This window comes from Haplochromis burtoni, unplaced genomic scaffold (genome assembly GCF_018398535.1).
Source record: "Haplochromis burtoni strain Fernald_Lab_line unplaced genomic scaffold, NCSU_Asbu1 Contig_169, whole genome shotgun sequence".
Classification (NCBI taxonomy): domain Eukaryota; kingdom Metazoa; phylum Chordata; class Actinopteri; order Cichliformes; family Cichlidae; genus Haplochromis; species Haplochromis burtoni.
This window is the reverse complement of record NW_024582530.1, coordinates 1,259,757-1,273,603: the sequence shown is the minus strand read 5'-3', so window position 1 is coordinate 1,273,603 and position 13,847 is coordinate 1,259,757. Positions and strand designations below refer to the sequence as shown.

The window sequence follows — 13,847 nt, the reverse complement described above, 5'->3', positions numbered from 1 at the left end:
AGCACTCCACCCAAAGGTCTGTATTGTAGAGTGGCCAAATGGAAGCCACTTCTCAGTAAAAGGCACATGACAGCCCACCTGGAGTTTACCAAAAGGCACCTGAAGGCAAAAAGTTTTTTCTTCCAACAGGACAATGACCCTAAGCACATGGCCAGTATAAAAAAAAGAAAAGAAAGAAAGAGTGGTTTTAGGACAATTCCTTTGTCCTTAAATGTTCTTGAGTGGCCCAGCCGGAGCCCAGACTTGAACCCAATTGAGCATCCTTCAAGACTGCTCAAAGAAGTTCTACCATTAATTGATATTTTCACCTATCGTTATTAATTGGCTGTGAACTACAGGCCTTTAAGGTTGAAGTAGAAAGCATTTCTTAAAAAGCCATCACTTGACCCAGATTTGTTAGCTAATCATTGGCAAATCTTCAACCTTTCTTTTATCTTTAAAAAAAATGTTGACAGAGTAGTTATGAAACAGCTCATTATCTGCAGAGTAATGGTTTATTTTCAAGAGTTTCAGTTAAATTTCAGATCACATCACAGTACAGAAACAGTGTTAGTGAAGGTTAAAATAATATCCTTATGGCCTCTGACAGTGATCTCATCTCGGTACTTGTCCTGTGAGACCTCAGTTCAGTGTTCGGTAATGTTGACCACAATATTTTGTTACAGAGATTACAGCATGGCATAGAAATAAAAGGCATTACACTGCAGTGTTTTAATCATATCCATCTAACAGACTCAAATTTGTTCTTGTAAATGGAGTTAATTACGGAGTTCTGCAGGGTTCCGTATTAGGAACAATTCTGTTTACATTATACACGCTTCCCCTAGGCAGTACCTTTCGAAGGCATAACATACATTTTTTCCGATTATTATCAAGCTGTCCTAAAAACTAATTAAAAAACCCTCAGTTGATCCAAACAGCAAGGATACTGAGAGGGATTAGAAAGGGCATTTTTCTCCCATACAGGCTAATCCCCACTGGCTCTCTGTTAAATCCAGATTTGAAGTTAAAACCCTTCTCATTACATACCATTTTCAATAATCAGCCCCCATATTATGTTTAAAAGCCTTGTAGTACCGTATTCCCCAAAAGAGCACTTTGCTTTTCAGACTGCTGGTCTGCGGTTCCTAGGGTATTTGAAAGTAGAAGGGGAGTCCGAGCCTTCAGCTTTCAGGCCCCTCTTTTGTGGAACCAGCTCCCAGTTTGGATTTGGGGGACAAGTTTAAGATTAGGCGTAAAGCTGTCCTTGCTGATAAAGCATATAGTTAGGGCTGGATCTGGTGACAATGAATCCACCCTTAGTTATGCTGCAAATGTCTTTGCTGCTGGGGGCTTCCCATGATGCACTGATTATTTCTTCACCTAACTTTTTTACTCACTCGGCATTTAATCGTTAGTTAATAATAAATGATTAAACAAATGTGTCTTTTATCCTGTCTTCCTCCCATTAGTCCCAGTAGAAGGCTGCCTCTCAGCGAGTCCGGTTCTGACAGAGGATTCATCCTGTTAAAAGGAAGCTTACCCTTCCCACTGTTGCTAAGTGGTCACTGAAAAGGGGTCGTTGGATTGTTGCCGCTTCTCTCCATTATTATAGGGTCTTTACTTAACAACATAAAGCATTTTGAAGTGACTATTGTTTAATGGCTCAATAGAAATAAAATTAAAACTGAATTGAACATCACTGGAAATAACTGAAAATGACTGGCACTGACGCGTCCCATCAACCCTGAACTTGAGAGGTTCTGAGAGTAATAATGGGAGAAACTACACTTTAATTTAGTTTCTTTTTGAATGAGGCTGAAACATGTTAAAATGTGGAACAAATTAAGTACTTTGAATACTTTCCAGATTCATTGTATTCTAGTTGACGGGCTCTTTATTTAGTTTTGTGTTTCTTAGCAAAGTTGCTGAATGGTACCAAATTTGTAGGTAATTTTAATAGTTAACAATGACAAGGCTGGCTGGCTAACTAAACACCTCTCCAACCAAGTGACAAACTGATGAAGATAAAAATGGTGACGTCAGACTAAATTTTTGTATTAATTATAAACATATCAATGTGTCATTTATTATTTTTATTTTTGAAAAGTAAAGAATAATACAGATAAAAACAAATCTACTCTTTCAAAGTGTTTGAGAAGTGTCCAATGTCTGGACTGGTATTGTACTGTAAAGCACATGAATTTGTTTTATTAATCAATTTTGCTATTTAATAACAGTCTTAAAAGAGAACCTCCTGATATTAGGAGACATACAAAGTCAAAGAACCTCATAAGTAGTGAGGAACTTGACAGCAGCTCTTAGCTGATGCTAAAACATTCATTGCAGTTAAGACCCTGAGCAGACCTTTCCATCCTAGATGAACAAGCTTGGTACGGACGTTTCCTCGTGATTCCTACACAGTTTCTTGCTTTTTCTTCAATCTTAATAATGTCCTGCGAGTTTCTTTCTGCAGTTAGTTTCATTCGTCACCCTGAAGTTTTTCATCTTGTTCTGTCTCACATATCCAATGTCTTCTGAGCAATTTGGAGAATCTCCCATGACCAGTTGGCGGCAGAAATTCATGGGACTCATAGGCTTGGCCCCCACCAAAAACCCAACAACTCCCTGTTCCTCTTCCCCTCTGCTGTTCTCCATCCCAGCATGCATCTTGTTTGAAACTGACAGCAGATGGACATCAGAGTGTGCATTAGCCACTGTGTGGCGCCGCACACCGCCAACTTTCTCCAGATATGCCTCTCCTTCTTGTTCTACTAGTGGAGAAAGAGATGAGGAGTCCAATGAGCTATGATGCTGTGTGATCATAATCTCAGGCTGGGACTGGTCACCTAGCAGTGCTTCAGATGAACGTAGATGACAGGGCTCTGGTTTAGGAGAAATAAAAACAGAAAACTGATTTCAATCGACAAGTCATTTTTGTTTCATGTCATTACTTCCAGAGTCTTTTTTCAGTAAGTGGATTGCACATTCAGATTAGATCAGACTTCTTCTTCTTACATGAAGCTTAAGTTACAAAACATAATGCTGATTTCCATCAAAACCTTTTTTTCAACTATCAGCTATGTTACATATTAAAAACCGTTACAACATTGTCAAAATACAGCTTTTACTGTGACTCGGATTAAAAGCGTGTTGGAAAAATGTTTTACTCCAACAGCATATCATTCAGGTGTCACCAAACAGCAGTTAATTCAGATTCTTTCATTTAACTTTAATAACTGCAGCTTCAAACTGTTTAGCAAAATATAAATAACACTAACACATGGATGCAGGGTTAAGTCACCCCATAATACCAGGCCATTCCCAGAAAAGTACAGTGTACTTAAGTAAATACTGTTTTTCTGAAAAATCACCAGGTAACGACTCAAAATTAGTTGTGCCGTACGCAAAAAGGTCTCAGTCTAAGTCTAAACTGTGATTACACCACTAAAAACCTTCATTTTGTTTGTGGACTTAATGGTGTTTTTCAGCTCACTGCCGTGCTGTATAACCCAAGTGTGCTTTTGTTTCAGACTCAAATTCATGGCTCCTTCGATTACAGCAAGTCCTCAATGTCCTGAAACAGGAAAGCTGCCCCAGACCGACACACTACCACCATGTTTAACTGTTGCTATGATGTTATTTTTTTGAATTACTACTACATTAGTTTTGTCAGCCCTTTATATCTAACCCTATATTTGTCTCCTCAGTCCAAAGAATATTTTCCCCAAAGTCTTGGACCTGCAATGAGCCCTGAAATTCTTTAGATGTCATTCTAGGTTCTCTTGTGACTCCAGTTGTCAATGTGCTCTTAGAGTAATTTTGGCAAGCTTGCTGCTCTTGGGAAGGTTCACCACTGATCCAAGTTTTCTTCATTTATAGATAATTGTTCTCACCATGGTTTGCTGAAGCTCTAATGCCTACAACAATACAGAGAAACCCCCAGCGGTGACAATCATGATGTAAACTTCCTGTTCACTTGCTACTGCTATGTTTCCAAACATGTCTGCACATGTGTACAATGACATTCAGACTTTACTGACTTCAGATCAGTGAACAGCCAGGGGCAGCTAGTCTAGCATACTTGCTTCTTGTTAGTGTTCCACATAGTGAAAACATACTGCAAACAACCAGAAGAGGATGCTGGCCTTTTAGCTTGACAAATTCCAGCCTTTAGCTGCGTCCCAATTTATCCTGCAATGGATGCAGCCCCTAAATGGGAAGTGGGACAGAGCTGTTGTTAACAGGACACAAATCGTCAATGAAATGACAGAAATGATCAACACCGATCACAGCCAGTACAAAACATGGATATAACTTCTGGGTCAGACTCTAGTGGTGCAGCCCAGAACCCTAGTGGTTATAGTCAAGTCTACTTAAACTGCCCTCAAGAAACAATAGCCAACTGTGACCACAAGATGGCAGACATGTACAGGGTGCAAGTAGAAAGGCACCATGAGATCCTTTCCTGAATAGAAAGCTGTTCAGAGGTGTAAGGTTGTTTTGATAGATGTCCATTTTTCCATACATATCTGACAGAAATGAAGGAAAAGCAGAATATGTTCACTTTAATGACTGTTTTTAATAATTCTGTGAAGAATTATGACTCATAGAAAATATCTTTGGTTATTTATTTACAGTTCGTCACTTTATTGTAACTAACGTGTTCCTGTCAGAATGCTGTAGGAAAGACGAGCACTGATCTAACTGTTCAGTAGCAGACAGCAAGATTTGTGATCTGATCCATCCTGAAATTAAACCCAGCTATTTGATCCACTAATCTTTATTCAGTCGTGCAGAGATTGTGTATGTGTGTAAAACATTTTCAGAGTCTCCTCCAACAGGAGCACATTGTGTTTTGAAACGTGAAGTAACTGGTTATTGCTGGAATGAAACTACAATGCAGCAGGAGCAGATTAAGCGGCCAACCTCTGAGAGGATTTAAACAGCACATTGCCTCTGACCTCTGAAACAAGCTGACTAAGTTCAGCAGGCACTTTTGTTGCAAACTTACTAATTATTTCTTAAAAACATAAACATTACTTTCTTAATGTAATCCATCTGTCATAGTAAAGACATCTATACCATTAGATTTGTATTGAAAATCAACTGCAGATGGATGCAGAGGTCAATGTAAAACAATGCACCTTTTTTATGTTTGAGCAACCTGAAATCAGAAATCATTGGTTAGCTATTGAAAAGTTAAAAGGACGATAAAAGATTATAAAAAGTCATGCAATCACTATCAGTACTGGTTAATGTGTTAGGAACACAGATAAGCTACATTTTTTGATGGAAATGAAAATGATCAAGTGACAGAAGGGTAAATTCAAAGACAACCCAAAAACTCAAAGTGAAAGATTGATGCAGCAGGCTAGTCCATTATGCTGAAATGTCTTTACAACAACTCAAAATGGTACTCAGTAGTTTGCATGGCCCCCATGTGCTTGTCTAACAATAGACAGATGCCATCCTGGGGAGTTTCATCTCAGATCTGTACCAGGGCATCACTGAGCACCTGGACAGTCTGAGGTACAACCTAGCAGCACTAGATGAACTGAAACATTATGTCCCAGAGGTGTTCTGTTGGATTTAAGCCAGGCGAGCAAGTGGACTAGTCATGTTATCAATTTTCTTCATCTTCCAGGAACTGCCTATATACTCTAACCACATGAGGCCTGGCAATGTTGTGCACCAAGAGGAACCCCGGGACCATCACACCAGTGTAGCATCTGACAATGGATCTATGGATTTCATTCTGATACCTAATGGCAGTCAGGGTGTTATAACCTGTAGAGCCTGTAGAAGTATGTGTGTCCTTCGCCAGACCATCACTAACCCACCACCAAAGTGGTTGTGCTGAACAATGTTACATGCAGCATAACACTTTCCATGGTTCTCTGGAACCCTTGACATCTGTGAAAAGCACAAGATTTCTGCCATCAACCTGCCAATTCTGGTATTTTATTTTTAATACAATGTCATATCCAGATAATGTGGAAAAAAGTAGAACCACAATGAGTGAAAAATAAAGCTCAAAAGCACTTTACGTTAGTCCTCAACTCAGAAGGTTAAACCAATAACCTCTGCGCTCAGGTGACCCAAGGTGATATAAGCCTTAAAATCTGTAACTTGTAACTTTAACTGTAACAAATCAATGTAATGTAAAAGCAGTATCAGTGATCAGTGGACTGACCTAATTGGTGGCTGTTTCTATTGTGCAGGACATTGCAGATATATGGAGACACAACAATTTCCACGAGACTCTCCAAACGGTGATACTCCGAACTTGGAACACCCGACTCATGGATACCCTGGCAGAAAAAGACAAAGACGTTCATACAATTTTTGATGTTAAGTGAGTATCTTTGGGCCTCTGTATGATATTTTAAAAACTGAAGACATTTTTTTCTCACTTCAAAATACTAAGTAAGGATGGATACCAGGACAACAGTGGTCAGTAGTAATGAGAAGCATCTAGGCAAACTGTACTGCTACTGGAATTCATGCAGTATTAATGCAATCTAATATATCTGATACTTTCTAATTTCTAACTAACCCCCAATAAAATGTGCCAATTTCAAGGGATTACATTTGACATCGCTGTGCGTTAATATTTTGTTTTTTGCGGTCAAAGCCGACAGGTCAGAATGTTCAAAAGACTGGGCTCATTTTACAACTAATGAAAAATTCAACTAAATGCAATCTTCTATACAGGATGTTAGTTACATTTGCAAATATAACATTCTTCACAGCACAATATGTTTACTTTAGCAAGCAGTCAATGCTTTATATCAGCATCTTCAGGGCAACCTCCTGGCCCAACACTAAATGAACCTTTAGTAAGTATTTCTTTAAATGTAGACAAGCAGCAGGCATAGTTCTGTCAGATCAAACGTACAACCAAATTCTTAAATTGCTTAATTATTGTGAAAAAATTCCCCACCATTTATTACAGTGGAGTCAAGTTGATTTGGGTTGATTTAGGTCCTGAATGCTTGGTAACAAATCATCACAACAGCAACAACTACCATGTAGCTAGCCTAAGTTTACACTAAGTCTGAATTTAGTGTAAACTGTCATGACAATGAAAAACAATTTAGTATTGTAGTAATATCGATGGCAGAAGTACGATTATTTTGGCCCCGTAATGTGTCAGAATTATAACGTCTGTTATATCTTTATTTTATATAAAATATAGAGAATGGTATCAACTAGTGTATTGATAAGTAATATCTGTATCCAAAAATCAAAAAGCTGTTGTTTAGATCTAGGGGTATTAGTGATGATTAGTACTTTTAAATAGCCTGTTCTTTTATTTTTGCATTTTTATCTTTAATTTCACCAACAACAACACCAGTACGTAGCTCACATAAGAGTCAAATATGTTAGCAATAAACCCAAAATGAAAACTTTTATGGACTCACAGGTACTTTCTGTTTAATAATGGCCACACCTCTGACCTAACTGCATTCTTATGTTATGCTCATAGCTTTTCTTTATCTTTTGGGACATTAACATTTGATGCAAGCTCAGTTTTAGCTGCATTTCCAAATAATATGATTAAGCTAACATGGACAAACTGTTTCATATGTATCCGATTGTATTTTCTGGGTTTCTGGGTTACAGTGATGTTGGCCATGAAGAAATATCGTACTAATTAAGAAATAAAGGCTGTAACTGACATGTAATTAACTTAAATAGAGCGAGTGATTGTGTGTGACTGTGTGTTTACCTGTAACACCAGTAGCATCTGTGTGACTGATGGAGGAATAGAGGTTGCATTTCCCAGAGTGTCCTCCAGGTGAAGTTTTAACAGCACCAGGTCTCTGAAGGCCAAGAGAGCCATCTGTCTCACAGTCAGCTCCTGACCCTGGAATGCACAAAGTCATATTTAAAAATACATAAACACAGACTATTATTAAAGACAACATTTCAGTATTGGTTAATTTGCTGGACACTTGCCTTAACCATAATCACTGCTACCTGCGCCCTACTTTCACTTTCAGCCAAGTCTTCCCATTAAAATTTCATAACTTACATTACGGTGACCTCATGTGGGCTTTTCATCCCAATATGATTTCAAATCTAGATAATGTGAAAAAATACAACCAAAAAGAATGAAAAATATCGCTCAGAAGCACTTTACTTCAGTCCTCAGATCAGAGGGTTAATCTAATAACCTCTGCACTCAAATGACCCCAGGTGATGTAAGGCTTTAAATCTGTAACTTTAGATCTTCTAAAACCACGCACAGACACAGACTAAGCCCATGACACAGCTGTTTTGGACACACAATATTGTGTGTCCAAAACATTCTTTGGACAAACAATTTTTTTTTCCCAAAACATTTTTTGGACAATTGAGCTGTGACAATAACAGAAAAAACTTCTGACTGTTCCGATACCATTGTGGTAATCTCACAAATTCAAAAATGTAGCAAGAAAAGAAAAAGATTTACTTTTATGAACATCACAGTTTTCATTTGTTCACCCCTGCGCCCTGAGCCTGGTTCTGCTGTTAAATGGGAGTTCCTTTTCTTCTTCCATATCTCAGTGATTACTCATCTGATCATCAGGCTTCTCTCTCTCTCTCTAACATTTTTTGAGTCTATATCGTACATTATATGGCATCTTGTTGTTAACTGGTACTATACGAATGTCTTCTTTCAGCCTCTCCTTTTAGGGGCCTACATCTCCAGTCACACCAACCCTCTGCATGTCCTCAGTCCCTACATTAATGAATTTCCCCTTTGGTCTTCATTTTTTCTTCCTGTCTCAATACCCTTAGCTGCTCCTTCTTCAATATCCTTTGCTTAATTTATCCACAAGCCCTTATCTCTACATGTTCACACAATCTCATCCTTGCCTCTCTTATTTAGTCTACAAACACTGAGCATGATCTGCCACTCCTGACTCATCTAGCTCCTCCCCATGTTTTTTGTAAGACTAACCATCTTTAAACTCTATAATATAGTTGGTCTCACTACCATCCTTCCTCGCCGCTTCCCTTTTGTCACAAATTGCCCACTTCACCTGCCTGCAACCTCTTCTTGACTTCTCTCTTTTACACTGTTCCTTCAAATGGTTATCCCCAGGTATTTAAACTCATCTGCCTTCACTACCTGTACTTCATGCATCTTAAACATTACACCTCCCCAACTCCAATTCACACAGATTGTACCCGTCTTTCTTCTACTAGATTTTATTCCTCTTCTTTAAAGTGCATACCTCATCTCTCTCTTTCACCTGCTTTCTACTGTCACCACAGATCACAACATTATACAGTCAGTTTTGCAGACAATCATTTTTCTGGATTGGCAGATTTAAAGTAACATAACATAAGTAACATAATATAAAAAGGCTCCAGAAGTCTTGGTTTAATTGAATGCCGTATTATTAAAGTTCGGGAAGAACTGAACTATACATTTTTGTAATGTGGACGATGAACACTTTACCTGGACAGGGTAGAAGATGGCCTGCAGTGTAGGGAGGGTCTCTGTGAAGAACTGGTCCCACATACAGGCAAGGACATTAAGCTGGTTGTCATCTGTGGGGACACGAGTTAGAAATACAACCAATATTACAGTGATATGCTGAGCTTTTCCCACCATCTGAGGACTTACTCGTACTGTTTTTCTGTCTGTATAAACAAACAGGTTAACAGAAGATAGACACGAGCATGATGTTCTGCTGAAACCTGTTACTTTATAACAGATCAATATCCTTTATTTGGCTGCAACATAGTGGCAACAATCATGTATGCAGTGATTCAATGGTCCATCAGAAAATATCAGACACGGCCACTACAGCAACCTTTGGAAAATGTGGGGTGCCATCAGTGTCACAGTCTAACACATTTTTATTTTTTCACATTTTAAATCAGTCAAAATTATTAGAGAAACAATTATTAGTTCAATCCTTTCAACCAGTTTTTACACACAATAGTCACAATTTACTAAACCAGCTAAAAAAACCCAACATAACAGAATTCAATAACTTCTACAGTGGGAGTGCAAAAATATCAATACAGTTCCCTTTAATCCAAATTCCACTAACTTACTCTGTTCAGTCTTAATGGAATGACAATTATTAAGAGCAGATTCAGCTAAATATTTTCCCCAGCTGATTGAAAACATAATATAATGTTAGAGTGCTATAAACTTCAACATTTCTTGGTGGGATTAACTGGATAGAGACGCATACATAGCAACATAAGAAATTCTAGTCTTTCAGAGGAATTGGCCCACTCTTCTTTCCTGAATTGTTTAAATTCAGCCAGACTTTAAACAGACTGCTCATTTTTGAGAGAACGGCCTGTGTAAGCTCATGTAAAGGCATCTTAGCTTTAGTCTAAAATGTAATTAGGCCAAGTCAAAACCTTTATTTATTTTTTTGAGTCATTCAGAGGTTGCTGGTGTGCTTTAGATCATTGTTCTGCTGCACAACCCAAGTGTACTTGAGCTCTGTACCCCCATCCTTGCTTTTTAAAGAGTTAGAACAGAACTTTATTAATCCCTTGGCGAGGTGGCCTGGAGGACTGAGAACCTCCACAGACATATTGTATCCCTATTTCTGTAAAACAGTTTTTGAATTTTGTTCTTGAAAAGCACTATGTAAATAAACCTTACTTATTTGCAAATGACTTCATGCAGAATTCTCAGTGGCTTAAATACCACACCACCTAATCAAATTTCCCTTCTGTCATTTTAAATCCTACAGTTACAAGAATGTATTCATTTTCTATTTTATGGGCAATATGAGACAGTGCTGATCCAGGCCTGTTCTCTTCTACATTGTTCTGAGCTGATAGTAAACATAGGGCGAACTAAACATAAGAGATTCCAGCTTCTTTATATTAACACCCTACTAACCAGTGTCACTGTTTTGAAGAAGGATCTGTTCCAGGACTCCAGATAGACCTCGACTCAGCAGCTGATTCTAAAACATCAACACAGACAGACAAAGATTTGAACTGTGTATCCAGGACAATCAAGCCAATAAGTAGGTCATCATCTACAAGCTGATGTCTTTAAATTTCACGCCACATTTCATGCAACTGCCATTTCAAATTGGGAAAACATAAAAAAGAAAATAATCACACATTTAATCTTACCACATGTCAGATTAGAACAGAAGACAGGATTATAAAGAGATTCCCAAAGATTCAGACTGAAAGTTAACCAGTCCAAATACTGTGTGATCCTGTGTTCAGCGCTATCTGAAAATCATTGTCAGTGTCCTAACCTGCTAAATTAACGCACTAATACCCAAACAAAAATCCATTCATACATTACAAAAGAACTAATCATATTATAAATATTGTGGTTGGTACTTTTCTACTCAATTTGAGCACGCAAAGCATTTTAATACTATGAGGTTCATTTATAAGAGTACTTTTTTCTAACCTAAGCACTTTCAACCTGATATCACTATAATAACACTCACATGGATGCATCACAGGCAACTCAGGGTTCAATATCTTATCACTGACCTTCCAGCTAGTCGATGACCTGCTCTACCTCTTGGGCCACAGCCACTCTAGCTTGTATTTATGTAAAAATATCACTACTGAAGCAGTGACCAACAAGGTATTATTGTTATTATAGCATGCATACAGCTGTTTTAACACATGGGTCAAATATTTTAAAGGCAGAGTATAAAAAGCATTGCTGTTCTTCCTTATTTATTGTGTTAGTAAGTAGCACAGGAAACTATAATCACTGTAACAGTGAACACATTTACACAGCACACATTTCCTTTCAGATAATGAGATACAGCAGAGATTGCTCTTTAGTTTCGCAGCTCTTTTCGCTCGTCACAGGAACCAGGAGCCCTGTGGTTTCTCAGTTGCGCGGGGCAACCAGACTTGGAGCACTCACAGCGCTTTTTTGTTTGGTTTGCTTGGCTCTTTTGGCAACGGCTGACACTGATCAGGGACTGCAGTTCTAGTACCATGGATTGTTCCTAGTGACACAATTTTTAAATTGAGGTTTTCTAAGAATTTCAGTGTTATGAATTGAATTCTGGTGTTAGTGAAAGTAATTCATAAAGTATCTGAGCCATTGAGAGAGATCTAAAGGTGAAAATTGTTTCTTGACCTTGAGTTCAGAGCAAATTGATTAAAGCTAAATGACTGAAGCAGTCATATCAATTAATATCAAGAGATTCAGTCATTGGTTCTCTTGTGCAGTGACTAACATTAGGTAACTCAATGTACTACAAAGACATTAAAAAACAAACAAATAATGAGATTCATTTACAAATATTTGTATGGAAATGTTCTTATTCTGAGCAAAAAAAAAGAAAAAAAGAAAAGGAAATTACGGCTGGATTCATTAACCAAATTTGGATTCATTTGTTTTTAGGATCTAACAGTGTGCAAATCTGATCGGGGTTTTCTAACAGTCTCCACTGCCTCTGTTGTAGGTATGCAAGTGAAGAGAGAGACTATATCAAATGACACCATAGTTTCATCTGGCTCAAGTGAAAGTTCCTGCGCCTTGTCTGTAGAGTCACCTCCGACTTCTAACAATGCTTCTTGGTAGTAAAGTGTATATAGCTGCAAAGCCGGTTTCTTTCCCCCTAAATGGAGCCACATTTGATTCAAACAAACAGGCTTCAAAAGCATGTGGAAGAAGCATCCACAGCCACTGCAGTCCTTCACCTCTGCTCTCTGCTCCTCATGTGGATCACATACTACTGGGGGATGGCATTTCATTCTTCAACCAGCATTTGTCACAAGTTAGTGAATCTGTACAAGAAGAGCACACCGAAGTCCCACAGGTGCTTGACGGGGTTGAAGTCAAGACTACAAGCAGGCTAATTATTCCATGCTTTACTCCCAAGTTCTGAAGGTAATCTCTGATAAATCCCACTCTTTTGAGGCGAGCATTCTTGTTTGGGAGAATAGAGTTCAGTTCCAGACTGTGGAAATATTGTATTGCCACTGGTTGCCGAGTCTAATCTCGATATCTCCAGCCCTAACTAAAAGCCTCCTTATAAAAATGAAAGTTTTAAGTCCAATCTTAAAAGCAGAGAGTGTGTCTGTCTCTCCAAATCCAAACTGGAAGCTGGTTCCGTAATGAAGGGCCTGTCTCCCATTCTACTTGAACAACTTGAACAATGAACTAGGAACCACGAATAAGCCTGCAGTCTGAGAGCAAAGTGCTTTTTAAAAAAAGCACGATGAGGTGAATAAATACCTAAATCAGTGCCCAGAGGCTTTTCAAGCAGCTCTGTAAACATATTGGCTTTTAGAAGGACTTAGTACATGTCCAATATTATCCACATGAATGCTTGATTGCAAGGTTTTCCTAACAGAACATTATAGTGATTTGTAATGTTCAGTATTTTTCACTTTATTTGCATAATATGTATTATAATATGATTATAATGCTGTGGCTGTTTGGTGCATATATAAAGCAGAACTGTACTGTTGATAATAACACTGGATATTTAAATATTACTTCTTTTTTTTTTACTGAAGTCCTTCAGAATAACCACAAAAAATTTAATCTGAATGTCATGACAGAATGAAAGCTAAGCTGCTTCAGGATGTGAAGAGGAAAGACATTTCAGCACAAAGAAGACCAGAAACTCAGTGCTGACATAACATGCAGATCATTTAAAAAAAACAAAAACAAAAAAAAAAAACAGAAAAGAAAGAAAAATTAAAAAGGACACAAACACATCCGAACACAAAGGGGATGTGTTGTCAAAAAAAGCCTGCAATTTCATAATAAATGCCTTTCCAATTTTAAGATCAGTAATACAAGCGAGACAGAACTAAAATACTACAAGTCTCACAAAAACTACAATGGCAGTGATACAGTAGTTCCTGTGGCTCACAATCCATAACAATTTAAT

At 38.0% G+C, this 13,847-nt stretch overlaps 1 protein-coding gene across 3 annotated transcripts in view; it reads right to left on the bottom strand.

Moving 5' to 3' along the window:
• Window positions 1-475: 475 nt before the first annotated feature.
• LOC102293412 (proline-rich protein 5-like) overlaps window positions 476-13,847 on the bottom strand; it is a 46,034-nt gene continuing 32,662 nt past the window's right edge. For all 3 annotated transcript variants that reach the window (XM_005933510.3, XM_005933511.3, XM_014337170.2), the window contains 5 exons: window positions 10,853-10,919; window positions 9,437-9,528; window positions 7,715-7,852; window positions 6,176-6,293; window positions 476-2,864 (listed from right to left, as the gene is read on the bottom strand). In XM_005933510.3, the coding sequence (XP_005933572.1) occupies window positions 2,425-2,864; window positions 6,176-6,293; window positions 7,715-7,852; window positions 9,437-9,528; window positions 10,853-10,919 (855 nt within the window). In that variant the 3' untranslated portion in view covers window positions 476-2,424. The remainder of the gene's footprint in view (window positions 2,865-6,175; window positions 6,294-7,714; window positions 7,853-9,436; window positions 9,529-10,852; window positions 10,920-13,847) is intronic.